Source organism: Cariama cristata, unplaced genomic scaffold (genome assembly GCF_000690535.1).
Source record: "Cariama cristata isolate BGI_N322 unplaced genomic scaffold, ASM69053v1 scaffold12200, whole genome shotgun sequence".
In the NCBI taxonomy this organism is placed as follows: domain Eukaryota; kingdom Metazoa; phylum Chordata; class Aves; order Cariamiformes; family Cariamidae; genus Cariama; species Cariama cristata.
This window is the reverse complement of record NW_009594133.1, coordinates 37517-53075: the sequence shown is the minus strand read 5'-3', so window position 1 is coordinate 53075 and position 15559 is coordinate 37517. Positions and strand designations below refer to the sequence as shown.

The 15559-nt window shown below is 38.5% G+C and overlaps 1 protein-coding gene across 1 annotated transcript in view; it reads left to right on the top strand.

The window, feature by feature from the left end:
* Positions 1 to 15559, top strand: part of ATXN10 (ataxin 10) — a 75048-nt gene that overhangs the window by 25465 nt on the left and 34024 nt on the right. Inside the window, exon 7 of the mRNA XM_009696846.1 lies at positions 2920 to 3089. Within this exon, the coding sequence (XP_009695148.1) occupies positions 2920 to 3089 (170 nt within the window). The remainder of the gene's footprint in view (positions 1 to 2919; positions 3090 to 15559) is intronic.

Below are 15559 nucleotides of genomic sequence, written 5' to 3'. Positions count from 1 at the left end.
CCTCAAGAAGTAGAAAAAGGACTTTTCCGTGCCTGTTCCCTTCGGTTTCCCAAATTCCTGAAAACTGAAACTAAGTACAGTTTGAATGTTCTTAACCAAATTCAATGACTTTTAAAGGTCAGTTTGAAAGAAGCTTTCTTCTGCTAAGAAACAGCAAGTGAATGTACACAAAGAAAATTAAGCCAGGATGGTCCAGAGAGACCCTATATACTTGGGGAAGAAGGAGGAAGTATACATATATTGACCTGTGCCTTCCTAAATCCTAGCACTTTCTGAGGCTGAAACAGCTGTTTAACTGTGACTATTTTGAGATGTTTAGAGGGTCCTTGCTGTTAAAAGAACCCAAATAAACAAAAAACCCACACAAACAAAACAACAAAAAAACTCCACCAAAACACAATGAACAAAATGGGGGAAAAAAAAAAACCAACAACAAACCAGAAAAACAACCAAACCTCTATTTTTGATGGCAGGTTCATAGTTTTGTTGCTTACATTAAGATGGCTGACAACAAGATCTATTTTGTCCATATGTATGTGTTTTGAGGAAGCTCAAAGTTATGCCATGTATCATCTGGATGCTTGTATAAGTCTTTCAGCTTAAACAAGAATTTCAAGGAACTGCAGATCAGTAAAGTTTAGAAGCCCGTGGGCCAGTCCTCCTTTCTCTGGCTGTGCGCAGATAGACTTTTCTCAGCATCTGTCTCCAGGCTAGTGAAATGGGTGCAGACTAGAACATTGCTACCATGTGCATCCTATGTATTTCTCACATGCCCTCAGCCAACAGGAATGTATCAACTCGTGGAGTTTCTTTTTAAGACTACCTTGTGGCTGCAAGACAACTTTAATCCTGGATTAGCAAAAAGGGCAAAAAACTGGGTTGATGTGTTACGTCACCTTCAGTATTTAGTTGTGAAGACCAGAAGAATAAGAATAGGTAGTGCAAAAGATTTTCATCTAGTAGTTCTTTTGATGAAGCAATTCTTCTCTTCACTTTATGTAAGGAGAAATTTCCTATTGGAAATTACAAAAAGATTGATTCAAAGATCTGAAAGATATCTGAGTGATCTTTTAAGTATCAACTAAGGAGGATGTGTTGCTGTTTTTAGTAATTGTTGGATTAAGTTAGACAGTAATACTGCAGTGTTAGTAATACCTTTAGCACTGTAAATAGCTTGATTGCACAGTGTTTGGGGAGTATCACCAGGGAGGTAAATGGTCTTTTGGATTGAGGGGCATTTAGGAAGAATTACTCTTTGGGACAATGAGAGAATGGCAGATTGAGGTGTCCTTAGTTGACATCCCGGGAGCAGTTGCTGCGTTGTGTTGATGTGCACTGTTTGAGAGAAACCTTTTTCTCTCTGACTTGGCATCATGCATGGAAGGTGACTGTTTTTCTTCCACCTTTCCTGTACTTCTCTTTCCAAGTACGTGCACTGCTTGTTGCATCATTTTTGTCTGCACTGTAATAAAATTTAGAGTTTTGTTTGCTTTTTTTGGTTTGTTTTTTTTTATTATTTTTTGGTTTTAATCCTTTCATTCAGGGGTCCCTCTTAAGGGCAGGCAGAAGGTTTGGGAAGACCATGGAATTCCCTTCTAGGTGTTTGTGTGTGGGGAAAATGCTAAGACTTAGAAGGCAAGGAAGCCCACAAAATGAAATGCCGTGAGAAGGAGATGACACTGCTGATTTTTATGAATTTACAAAACCAAACAAATTTCTTAGAAAAAAGATTGTGTTAAAAGCTATTTTATTATGACATTTTTTAGGGGCAATCAGGAGATTGATTGTTTTTTCCTAGTTCAAAATATGAACGAATGTAAGTGGTAGGTTGTCATATGGAAGGCCTCTAGGCCCTATTATAGTTTTGTATTTTAAAAAAAACTACCAAAAATATGGTTACCTCTTTATAAGCACAGCGATTTTTTTCTTTTTTTTTTTTTTCTTCTTTCCCCTTTCCCTGTATCAGCCATCTGGGAGTGAAACTATAATATGAGGACCTATGAAGTTTCTTCTGATTTAAATCCAGGAAATCTAGTGCCCATTCCACTATGGATGTTGTCGCATCTAGAGCAGAAGGAGCATAGGGCTTAATGACTGCCCTATGCTATAACCTGGTTTTGCTACATCTTTATTGTTCCAGTGTGAGTTGTGTGAAGCATCTTGGGGACAATGGCATGCCAGGGCATTTATTAGTATTGCAGATTGCTTAGAGGAGAAACAGTTCTTAATTTTTAAATATAGGTGCAGCCTTTAGTGAATTGCCTTCTCAGCTGTATGAGCTCTCAGGTGTTCACATGATTTTGTCTTTTGTTCTGGGTGTGGTCTCCTTGTGGAATGTTGTTTTCACAGATTTTAGTTTCCCTTCTCCCCGATTTCTCTCTGCAGGAACATTAGTATTTCTTAGTTGACAAGATTATGTGGCACTGAAGGATTTGTAAAGATGTGTCAAGGTGCTAGATGTACTTGAAATCTTTTGTTATACTACAGAGCTAGGAACAGACTGGAGAAGAGAGAAAAAAGTAATTGTGTGATTAGTGTGTGTTGCTGTGACAAGTTTGAACTAAAGAAAGCTTTCTAAAAAACTTGGTTTTAGCAATATATTTACGGTACTGGAATCATCAACAGCCTACAAATTCTGATTCTTCAAGTAGAAAGTGATAGCACCATCCTTCAGACTTCATGTCTGAACTATGTAAGTGCGTAAAAAGAACACAAATACACCTTCTGACCTTGGGATGGCCTTTTATGCTTATTCTAGCACAAATTAAGAAATTAAGAAAACCTTCAAAATTCTTTTGATGTATTGCTGAATATCTGAAATTATATTGATTAACTTTGAATCTAACAATTAGTAATAAAGCTCTGTGCAAAGTGATACTAATTTTCATGTAGTAATTAAAATATTCTTGTTTTCTGTAGATACCCTGAGATTAACTCATCTTGCTGGGAAACAGACTGTAAATATTTTCACTGCCACACATGCTATGACAGAACAGGAAGAAATTTCACATCCAGCTGTGGGTTTTAAATCTCATCTCATTCGTTTGATTGGAAATTTGTGTTACAAAAATAAGGAAAACCAAGACAAGGTAAGTTTATACATTTTTCTGGCAGAACTCTGACATGTGAACAGATGTGTATGCCAGAGCATGACTTTACTGATGAAAACATATTGTTGATCTACAAATAGAGGTTAGAATTGGTCATCTAAAGAAGGTAAAATTATTTTTTTTAGTGTCTTTGAGGTACTATTACAGGTATGCTAACTTTTTAATAACAATGTAATATGTGCCTCTCTACGTTTTACTTCTGTCCTGTTGTAGGCACTGGCTTGCATTCTTTATTCTTTTCACATTTGCACTTTCTTGGAAAAGATAATGTCTGAGATTAAACCTCAGCTTCACTTTGAAGGGAAATGGATGGGAATTGTTGCATGAACTTAATTTTAAATCTTTGAATTAGTCTATAATGTTTTTTCCCTCCCCCTGCCTTAAATTTTTTCATGCCACTTTAAAAATGTAAATCTGCTTCCATCAAATCACTTTGAACTCTATCTTTAGGATTCCTGTATGGAAAATTAGTTTTGTTTCCACAATGAGGAAAAAGAGGAAACAGCAGCATGTTTTTAAATATGAAACCTTTTTTTCTTAGAGTGATAAAAGATGTGTGTTTCCCCCAGGACTTGTTAGACTAACCTATTTTAAGCAAGAAAAGCAGTCATGAAGTAATGCTGTCTTACGGTTCATCTGAGCACTTCCAAAAATCAAGTAGGTTACTTTTCTCATTTGGTCTAAGCAACCACGTAGTGTATTACAGTAGCCTCAGCTTAGTGAAAGCTTTCTGTTTCTCCGGTTCTTCCTTGTAGAGAAACCCTCTGTTTATTCCCCTGTCTTCCTTTTCTCTTAGAAGTGTCTTTTCTTGTGGCAGCCATTTCCTGGAGGGAAATGGTCAGGAGATAATGGAGGATTGTTGCTTTTCTCTTATGTTGTCAAATGAGACCTATGTCAGCAAGTACCAAAAATACAGTAATTAATAGTGGTTACTCTGCAGGAAGTTACATATGATGACATACTCTGAGTCTAATTCTGTATTGCCAAGGAGCTATCGAGACATTGAGTACTGAAAAATCAATCTCTGTTAGAAGCTTCTGTTTCCTAAATTATTTTTCTTTTGGTGATTACTTCATTTTACAAAGATAAGAGATTCTTTTGTACTGATGCCATCAACTGCGTCTGTGTCTACAAAGTTAGACTTTTACAATGGCAGCAAGGCATTTTCGTAGTATATGAGAGATGTTCCATTTCCTTAGACTTTTTCTACAGCGTTTAGAAATGGAGAATCTGAGGAATTCTATCCTCTTCGTCTGACAAATGCTAATAATATGGGCATATAGATGGAAAATACAGTAATGATCTTCCCTTTTCCCATTTATATTACAGTATATGATAAAAGATTTTAATATTTCTGAAAAATATTAATAATCCTATTAATCACTCTTGCATAGCTCTGTCTCTGACCTGTTATGATGTAATATGTGTTTATGTAAGTGAAATACATTTTTGTGGAATACCTTATGATAGTGGAGTGGAAGGGGTTGCTTTCATTTTGAAAGGGTTGATTTACTGCTTATTGTTCATTTTTGCTGGGATTTTCAGAGAACCCTGGAGCAATTAGGCATGCAGGCTTAGTGTTTTCAGTTGAAGTTGGGTATTAACTTGCCTTAAATTGCCTGCAAATAGTATTGCTTTATGCTGTCTTGAAAATTACTTAGATGCTTGTGTGTGATATCATGGAATGTTATTTAAGTGCCGTTGAAACTTTAGAAACGCCAATAGTATGATATCCTGTCTATACCTTCAGTTTATTTCATAATTTAAATTGGTTCTAATAAATGGACTGGTCATTTTTAAGGCACTTTCCATACATAAACACGTGCTTGAGAGGATGGGGCGAGCAGCCCGTATCATTGCACAGGTAAGAAAACTGAAGTTTTGAGATGAGAGTGAATTGTTCAAAGTGGTGCGTGGGTCAGACCTAGAACTGAATGGAAACAGGGTTAGTTCCTGGGTTCTCCCACCTCTTTTCAGAGCAGTATCTTACAATATAGGTCTTATTTTCTGTCCGTTATTGGGTTTACACAGAGTTCACTTCCTATATTCAGTTAAAAGTAATGTAATACAGGGTAGATTGTGGTTTTTAGATGTGTTGGTCAGTTGCCTTGTTATATGAGAGACCTAGGGCTTTACCATCGACTGGTGCTTTTGTGTGACTTTTTGGTGTGACTTACCCTGTGAATTGTAGGCACCAGCTGGGGAACTGGCTTTCTTCTCAGTCAGTTTAGCTGGTTGCCTGGCACGAGAGGGATGCACAGCAGTTACAAAAGGCTCTTGAACAGCACTGTTAGTATTCTGACTCTTTAATGAACTGAGGCTTTCACACTTGGTTTCTTTTAATATTTTGCTGTGATTTCCAGTCCCAGTAGAGCTCTTTTCCCAGTAACAATGACAATGCATTGGTAAATGGAGTAATAGCACACTGCTAATAATAATAAAAAATATAGACCCTATTTTAATAATACAACCTTAGTGCTTGGTGTTGGTCTGTCTGACTTGTTCTGAAAGCATATTTAGTCCCCAAACACCTGAGGCTCAGATGGCGACTTGGGCTAAGCCCTCCAAGTGGATGGAGTTGCATCACTGGTTCAGGAGCCTCTTCAAGAGTGGTGTGACAATGGCAACCTGCTTGTTCTCCGGGAGGTGGGTCTTGAGCCAGCCCGTGCCCCAGGCAGTGCATGTCTCCTGACGTACGATGTGCAGTCCCACTGCACAAGGCACTAGTTAGTGACAGAGTGAAAGCAACAGAGAATGCCTGGAGTTGGGAGGGTAATTGCTCTGCAAAGGCTGCTTCTCCATCTCTGTTTATGGTCTCCACCTGCTGTAAGAACAATAACTGCAGGGGGATTAGTGCATTGATGTGTTGGCAGTGGTGAAAAAATCTTGTAATGCTTTGGAACAGAGAAATATCTTACTAGTGCTTTATTGCTTCTTCGCTTTCTGTTTAAAATTATTCTTTGTTTTTAAAAAGCATTCTTTAGCTTGTACTCTGTTAGCATTAGGAATGCATCCTTTACATCTTTTCTTCCTCATAGTTTTATTTACACTATTGTGATCAGCTCTTAAGATACAAGGGAGCAGGCAGACATTTAAGCCGTAAACTGAGATGCAGTTATTAAAATGGGTCTTGTCAGGCTTACTGCCCACTCGCATGTTTTGCGAGGCTGAATGGGTTGGTATTTGTATGAAAAGCGTTTGATAAAATGTTCATTTTGGACTGATTAGTGTTGGGTACATGCATGTCCCGAGTTGCACACACCCTTGCGTGAAGAGGAGAGAAGAAGAAACAAAAGTGCTGGATTTAGGACACCAAGTGTTGAGCTAGTTCTGTGTAGAACCTGCCAAGAGCCTGCAAGGGATGCGCAGTTCTCCTGTGCTTTCTGTCTCTATGGGAGGAAGAGCTGTCAAGACTTATTGTCATACATGTGTGGCAGTCTTGTGGCTTGTATCTTGTTATGTCTCCATCACAAAGATGCATTGTATGTTTTTATTAAATATACTGGAAGGAAGGAGGTGGGTTCTCAGGGTGAGCAAGGAGTGGAGGTGTTGGCTGGTAGTTGATGAATGAAGTTATCAGAAGGAAAAAGTGAAAATTCCTCCCTACTCCCCACAGCTTGTTTGACTTCTAAACACCTCAGTTATGTCATCCGGACAGAATTTAGACTGTTTTCTTGGTGTGAGGCTTTAGGCACTTATTTTTCACTCTCACTTTTAAAGCTATGAAGTGATGGAGTTGCTGGTTTAGTATAGTAGAACTGTTTTAATAAAGAATAAAAAATGAAAGAAACCTAATGAATGAAGTATAGAGGATATAATCCTTTATTGTAGAAATGAAACAAATACGAAATAGGTCATAGCAATTAATCTGAACCCCTATTTCTTTCTTTGTTTACAAGAATACGTACTGGAAGGTGAGATGATTGATCTCTGCCTTACATGACAGATAGCACTGCCCCGCACAACTTTATTACCTTTCCCTAAAACTGTTGTTTATGTTGCGAGGTGTTTATGCAGTATGACTTGTTTAAAATACTTGATTTAATTGCAAGTGTCATCAGTACTTGAATAAGCAACGGAATAATATAGACCTTATTCTGCATTGTTTCCCTTCCTCTCTTGTAAAGAGAGGATTTACATAGACTCCAATCACATAACCTTGCTGGAGTTAGTAAGTAGGGAATTGAAAGGAAGTAGAAAGCCTGACAAAGTTTAATTGCAGTCTTTATTCACTATTCGCTTTAGTTCACTGTTACCTCTGAGATCAAACGGGGGAATCTGAATTGCCTGGGGGGGGGTTGTCCTGTCAAAACTGTTACCGAAGGATGCAGCGTTGTCTGGAACAACGAGATGCAAGACATGAGCTGTGTTCCTTGCAACCAGGGAGCAGCCAGCTGACAAGAACATTGACATGCTGAGATCATGCTATACTGTTGCCTTTTGAGAGGGATCCTGAAGAGAAGAATTGTGACGCTTCTGAATGCAAAGTTAAGCCTAACTTAGTAAGAACAAAGCACATAGCTTGGGTTTGGTGCTATAATCTGGTTGCATTGGCTTTGCCATCTTTAACTGACTCTTGTTACTGATAGGATAGGTAGTTTATTGCTACCTGCTTACTTTGTCTAGCAATACAGTTAGTATGCTGAACAGTTTTATACACACTGAGAGATCTCTGTCCCCTGCAGAATAGTAAATACACACAAGTATATTTTTGAGGTGTCTCTTTTTCTTAGTCAGACTGTTAAAAGCAAAACTGATCCCCTCAGGTAGAGAAAACAATCCATACCCTTATGACAAGGACATTTTAGATACGGGGGTTGCTGATGGACCCAGTGATAGGACATTAATTTCGGAATGTGTGTGTTTCATTGTTAAAGTTGTTCTGTTGTTTATGTAGGAGAAAAAATTTTAAATACAGAGTTGTCTTTGGTACTGGCACCTTCTTACCTAAATGGAATCGCTCTGGTGAGGTGAACAATTTCTGAGGGAATTTTTTTTTTCACATGTCTGTTTTTTATTTGAGGTGGTAGCAATGCTTTCTCTAATGCAATTATATTGGGTTTTGTCAATGCAGAGTTGAGAAAGGAAGTCTTCTAGGAGAAAAGGGGGGGGAAGCTTTTACAGTTAAAATTAATAAAAGTAGCAAGTAAAACATCTGGATACTCTTTAATATGTTTAATATTACTTGGATTTTTTTTAATATACATCTAAGCCAAATTGTTTTATGTGAGGCTAGCTCCCTAATTTGAAGACCGTTCTGCCTGAAAGTATGAACAAGATTTGACTTGTTTGGAATTCCGTTTTCCATTCTTTTTTTTCACTGGGGCAGGGTATGCAATGAATCCGTTTAGAATACAGTTAGGAAAAAGGTGCCAGCATCCACAGATCAAACTGTCACCATTCACCTCCTTAACTTAATCTTCTTGCTGTAGTGATTATAAAATGGAAAATTTCAAACTAAAGACAAATACTTTGGTTTATTTAACAAGTGGCTCTTTCTCACCTAAAGTTTTCAGAAAGACCTCATGAGCTTGTCTGTTCATTTTCTTCAGAATTAGTTTAACTTTTTAAAGTAATTACATTCTTCCTGGCATGACAGGATTTGAAGTTACTTGCAATGAAGAGCATCCCACATTTATCTGCTTATGCTGTTGAGACAGGGAGGAGAGAAATAAACCACTTTGATTTCTTCATTGGAAACCTACATACTTGTGATTATTGATTTTCCTAATATTAAACCTAAGCCTAAATTTGAAGAGATTCTTGGTTTAGAGTTGAGCAAAAAAGGAGGAGGCTTTTGGATCTGGATGCTCTGAAGTGTTGAGCTCCTGCACACCTAACTGTAAAGTTCTGCATGGTCCCACTGTTTGGATGGGGCTATGCTAATGTTGTAGCTATCTGTGTGTTTTAGTGCTTTGCTAGGTAAGGACAAAACACTCAGGGTGTTACAGGACTGAACCCTTTAATTGGTAAGTTCTGTCTAGGTATAGCACTGTAAAAGTCAGCAGTAAAGCTTAAAATAGACTTTTTCACCTAAGTGCTTTAAAAGCCTAGGTTTTGCTGTGGAAATGAGATCCCTACCTAACTAGTATAGAGATACCCTAAGTGGAAACGTGTCTGAGGTTCAGGAGTGTCTTTAAAAGTATCTGTTGCAACGTATAACGTAACTGTCTCTAATCCTGGTCCCGTGTGGATTTTATGTTAGTATTCAACTCCGTCGCAATCATGAATCCTTAATGAAGTGCCAAGATTTTCATCAAAGTGCTAGAGACTAATAAACAAAAAAGAATCATGAGATCTCTTAAGTGTGAGGACAATATGAGTAATAAAGGGTTGGTGTGGAGTTTTTTTGCCCTGAAGTAGAGATGCATGCCTAAAGCAGTATAGTTTGTAAAGTGCTGAATTATTTTTATAACAATGTGGTTCATTTGTTGTTAGAGAATAATACAAAACTTTATTCTGTTGTGCTGCCCCTTTATAGGCAACAGCTTAATGTTACCTCTTGTCCTGCTCCTATTCCTCCTTCTGCTCCACCAATTTTTGCCAGTTGTTATGGCTGATCCAGTCATTACTTGTGACTTGTCCAGTTTGACCAATTTCACTTGAAGCCTTGGCTCTAGAATGCATAGAAAGTTTTCTCTTGCAAGGAACTTAAATGCATTTAGGTACAGTAAAAGTTTCATACTAAAGGTAATTTTAATAGTGCACAACCTATTTTTTTGGTTTTCTTTAGGTTTTATTTTAAACAGCTTCCATTTGATATTTAAATTACATGCTTCATAGAGACATCTTCACATACTGATTGTCTGGATATCCTCAATGATTAGGTGAAGGCTGACATACACACAGTACCATACTTCCCTTCTAGTATGTTATTGCCCTGCTTCATGTGGAGGATTACCATAATTACCATCTAACAGATAAAGGGGTGTAAAGATCAATCTGTGCATTATTAAGTTCTCATGAATCATAGACTGAGACTTTGACCAAACCTCGAATACACATAAATGTAAACTACATTGGCTTCTGCCAATGTGAATGTGTCTGTAGAATGATAATTTTATGCCACATACATTTGCCAAAAACAAGAACAGGACTTGGGCATTTTGGAGTAAAAGGAAGATTGTGGGGGGGAGGATTATTCTTGTGAAGTTCATAGTGTTTTAAATTAAGATGTTGGATAGCTCTAGAAATTAAATTAATTGCTTTGATTTATAGTGGAGAGGAAAGATAGAAAAGAGTGAGATGGCTAGATGTCTTCTAACATTGAAAATTAAAACAAGCTAGCTCTGCATACATTTCCAAATAGTCGGTACCAACTCATAGGCTTGTTGGCCTCTTCTTGGCTCTGAACGGGTTTTTTTTTGAACCGTATTTGGTGTTGAACCTTATTGCCATTGCAGCGCAGCACAGGACTCAGGCCCTTTTTAAAGGAAAGCTCAGCACGCCGTTGTCAAACAGAGATTTCCAGACCTTTTTCAAACTCACAATAAGCACTTAGAATAAGTGTTAAAACTGCAGCTATAGCATTGATATTTAATGTACCTGTTTAAGATGAGCAGCTCATGTAAAAATACTTATCTTAAGCCAGACTGAAATCTAAAAATAAGGTATTGACCTTTATCTGGAAGAATTCTCAGAGGTTCCTGCAACTCCTTTTCTGGTCCGCTGGGCTGAGTAGTAGCTATCATACATGTGGCAGACATGAGTTAAACTTGGTATTCACCAGAGAGCGTTTCGTGCTGTTGCAGGCTTTTTAGACTCATCGGTTTGCAGAATGGCCTGATGTAGTACTTACCTGAAAGGTGTATTGTGTGGCTGTCCTCGCTGCCTGGAGTAATTCCTGTCAACACCAGTGTGAACCATATAATGAGGGGGTCACAGCTGTGCTGTGGATTCCGCAGGTGGTTCTTGGCCTATTGCCTCCTTCATAAAACCGAGGAGTGTTCTCCTGGGCTTTGTAGACACTTCCTCTCTTCAGGAGTAGCCTCAGCATCTGTTGGGTGAATGCCCTGGTTTAAAGTCCACTGAAATCAGAAAATGTCTTTGCTTTCCTAAGTGATCTCAATCAGCGATGTCATTCTTTTTCTGGGTGTGTATTTTGAGGCCTATAAAGGTGGGAGGTGATGTGGCCTAGCTTCTAGAAAAAGGAGTCTGGGAGTCATGATAACTTTTCTTTCTCCAGCTTGGATTCAGATGCCTTAGTAAGACATGGGATCTTAATGTTCTAATAGCTTGCAAAATGTTCTGAGGTATTCAGAAATTTTTGTTGTTGTTGTTCCATATATAATTCTCGGTTCAGTGAAGAGCACCATATCAACTAAAAATATTTCTTGCTAGTTTACTAGGTGGTGAAGAATTGAATTTGCTTGGGGTACTCAATGTTAGGAAAACTATTAACTAAAATAACCACCTTCTGATATAATATTAAAAAAAAAAAAAAGGCTCAGAAGACATACCATACCTTGTATTGCAGGAAGGAGGTTTAGCTGTATTTTGTGCTTTTTGCCCGTGTTACCGATTGCTGGGAGCTAGGCCGCCATATGTAGAAGAATGTCTACCTTTCTGAATACTTTTCTCCAGCTCAGATCTGAGCTGTTAATCCAAATTCTTTCTGCTTTTACTGGTGTCAGATACAGGTGGCTTGTATTTTCCATTACTATAACAAGGAATTTCATTAGTTTTCTTTTGTTGTTTTTGATTGTTCTAACCTCAGCATGAACTTTGAGTTTACCCACCTTTTCTTAACTACCATCCCACATGCAATTTCTTTCAGAGTTTTTTTTGGTTGGTTTGTTGGTGGTTTTTTTTTTTTCTTTTTCTTTTTTAAAGCTGCACCAGACTTTACGATGGGCTGATGTTATGCTGTGAGCAGTGAATACATTTGGATACATAAAACTTTCTTTTCCTTTCCACTTACAAGAGGTTGTGTCTGCTGTTTTAATTTACCCTATGAGGCACAAGAATCAGTCATCTTTTCCTCTGTTTCCTGGGTAGTTACTAAGTTTTTGTTACTGTGGCATACTAAAGTTTCTCAGCTTGTATTTTCATGACAGTCCTAAAGTTTATAAACATAGGTATGAGCCAAAAAATAAATATTATGATTTTCTGTTTTGTTGAGTGTTGAGATTTGGCCATTGCTACTTGTAATTTGCCAGTTGAGTTCACATTTTGGAAGCACCAATAAGATAGTTTCATTGAGGAAATAATGGAGCATGATATATGTAATAGACCACATTTTGTGACGAATTTACTGCAGTAATTCTTGGATTTAGTGGTACTCTGTGCTACATTGAGGGTGAGGAGGACATGAAGGAGACTTTGTGTGAAGGCTTGTGGAGGGGAGTGGTGGAAGATCCCTTACCAAGTGATCAGCAAGCAGGATGCTGAATGCGTGCCACTGAGTCCTAATATTAACTTTCCCACCAAAATCAGTGAAGCATCAAGATAGACAGAAGCTTACAAATGTGCTTGCAGAAGTCTGGTATCCAGTTTCTGTTTCATCGGAGTGGGGTTCAGTTACTTAACTCCCTACACTCCGGTGGCAGCCCATCATCAGGTCCAGTAGAGGTGTAATGTCTTGCAGGCTTCAGCCTGGCTTTGCCTTATCAAAAAAGCAGCTGTGAGCCTTCAGTTCTCTTTATGTGCCTTTGAGCCAGTGTAACTTCTGTTACCAGCCCCGTAAATTGTTTCCTAAAACTCTTGATGAAGCACGTGAGGCCATATCAGAACACTTAGTCTTCAGCTGGAGACTGAGCATTTGGTTTTCTTAGGGTTTAGGGGGGTTTTTTTGCCTTTCTTCTGTTTTCCTTTGTGTCTTTGGGAAGAGAAAGGAAAGTGCAGTGACTGTCATCTGCAGTTTTGAATTTCTGCCGTTGGGTGATGCTGTTTGTTAGAAATTGTAGACCTGCAGTATTCTGGTCCTTGCTCTTCAGCTTCGCGATGCTTGAGCAGTTTGGTGATGCCAGTGCCCAAAGGGAACCAAAGTACCTGAACAGTCTCATTTTTAAATGCTGCAGAAGCAGGGGCAAGGGGAGAGAAATGAGGATGCACATGTCCGTGTAAGCAAAGGTTCTGCCTGTTCAGCTCTTATTTGCAGGATTCCATTCAGGTATCTTTTCTGTTTGAAATGCAGAGCTCTTTGAAGAGCCCCAATATTATTAGAGGGCTGCAATAATATAAAAATAAGTGGTGATCACTTTTGCATCCTTTTATTAACTGTAGATTATTTAATCTCCTTGCTATCAACAGCCAATGAGTGGAAGAAACCTACCTAGCTTCCCATGCCGCCTTTTATCTATGCAATGGTAGAGCAGGTGAAGAGAGGAGAACTTCTGGTAATCTTCAAGGAGATTTTAGGAAAATATCTCAGTTCTCACATTGTTTAAGGACTTCATAAACACTGAGGATCTTCTGTCTGTATTTTGAGGCAGAAGAGACTTAATATTCCTTTTACAGTAGGCTATTGATATCTTTATTTTGACAATTCACATTAATTGTGCTTTCTGAAAAATTTCTATTCTTTAATCAAAACAGGTCAGTATTTCCATAAAGAAGTGGTAAAGATAAAAATTGCCTCATTAGTGACCATTTAAATGTTTAAAACTGCAGGTCTCCAAGTTCACACATCATAATTGCAGTCAGACTTATTCAGATTGTTATGGCAGAAGTGGTTTGCTGGAAGGGTTTCAAAGGGACATTGACCACAGATCTGGTGAAGACACTGGAATTGGGTTTTAGTTTAAGTTCCTTGAATGCAGCACTGCCTGTATTTAGATATTGTAGCAATGGGAGCAACTACGTGAAGTGATCTCTGTGCTGAAAGACAGAGCATTAAGAAGATATTGAATTAATCCTCTGCTGTTTGTGAAATGCAGAATGAGCTAAATTAGCAAAAGCCAAAATGATGGCTTGATTATATGCGTTAAGCTTTAGTTGATTAGAGACTGCTAGCAAGATTCCTTCCATCTTCCCTCCAAGCATTTCCACCAGAAACCATGACAGGACTGGTTGCTTCCATCACATATCCTGATGCTAAGCTCTTCTCTAAGGAAGGAAGGAACATGTGCCTCCAGTGTGATTTTTTTCTTCTCACTTGTAAGGTAATTACTCAGTAGGATAAGATTAAGTGCTTGCTAATAATCAGTATATATTTGGGTGGAGGATCCCCGTGAGTTTTGTGTGAGAGGGAGAGTAACAGAGAAGACAACAGCATTGCACATCTGTTTATCCACCTTCCAGACACTAATACAGATTCCTGTGGACTGTAGCAGGGTTTTGTCTGCTTGGAAAAGAGAAGTGTCCATACAAACATAGTATGCCCAAACAGTCCTCATCTCCAAGACTGACTTACTAAATTTTCAGATGTGTCCTCACATTCTGAAATTCTGAAACACACTTTTTTGCCACTGATTGAGGCTTGAGAGAAAACTAATGTCTGTGTGCAGGTTCCAGATGGCTAAAATAGGTATAGAAACTGTTGGCAGTTGTGATACACAAATAAGGGATGGTTTTGACCAAAGTCATTCTTTGCAAGATAAAGCAAGATTGAAGTTCAATATAATAACTAATATGTAATCATTCTGGTGGGTTGTCATAAATGTCCTGTAGATGTAAAAGTTTAGTGATTTAAGGATGTACAGAAGAGCGCTCTACTTTCTTTTGCATGTGCTTTGAGCACTAACCCACACACTTGTAACAATTTGTTTCTGAAATTGCAAATATAGCCTTTCTGTCAAGATGATGTTAGTGTCTTATTGTTCATTGTTCTCATTTATGAAATGGAAAATTTTCCATAATTCTAGGGAATAGAGAAATTGATGATCAATAGAAATCAGCTATTTTCTGATTTACTATCTGTAATCTGTGTAATTTTATATAGAGAGCTGTGTGGTTATGTGTATATTTTATATATGTAGGCACCTGTGTGTACATAAGTATATACATTAATATAAATGTATATATGCGCATGAAAAAGCAGCATGACCAGCAGGTCAAGGGAAGGGATTCTGCCCCTCTGCTCTGCTGTGGTGAGATCCCCCCCTGCAGTACTGCTTTCAGCTCTGGGGCCCCCAACACAAGAAGGACATGGAGCTGTTGGTGAGGGTCCAGAGGGGGCCACGAAGATGATCCGAGGCCTGGAGCACCCCTCATGTGAGGACAGGCTGAGAGAGGCTCTGGGGAGACCTTATTGTGGCCTTTCAGTACTTAACGCGGACTTACAAAAGAAAGCTGGAGAGAGACTTTTTAGTAGGGCCTGTAGTGAAAGGACAAGGGGTAACAGTTTTAAACTAAAAGAGGGTAGGTTTAGAGTGGACATAAGGAAGAAATTTTTTATGATGAGGGAGGTGAGGCAGTGGCACAGGTTGCCCAGAGAAGCCCCATCCCTGGAAGTATTCAAGGCCAGGTTGAATGGGGCTTGGAGCAACCCGGTCTGGCGGAGAGCGTCG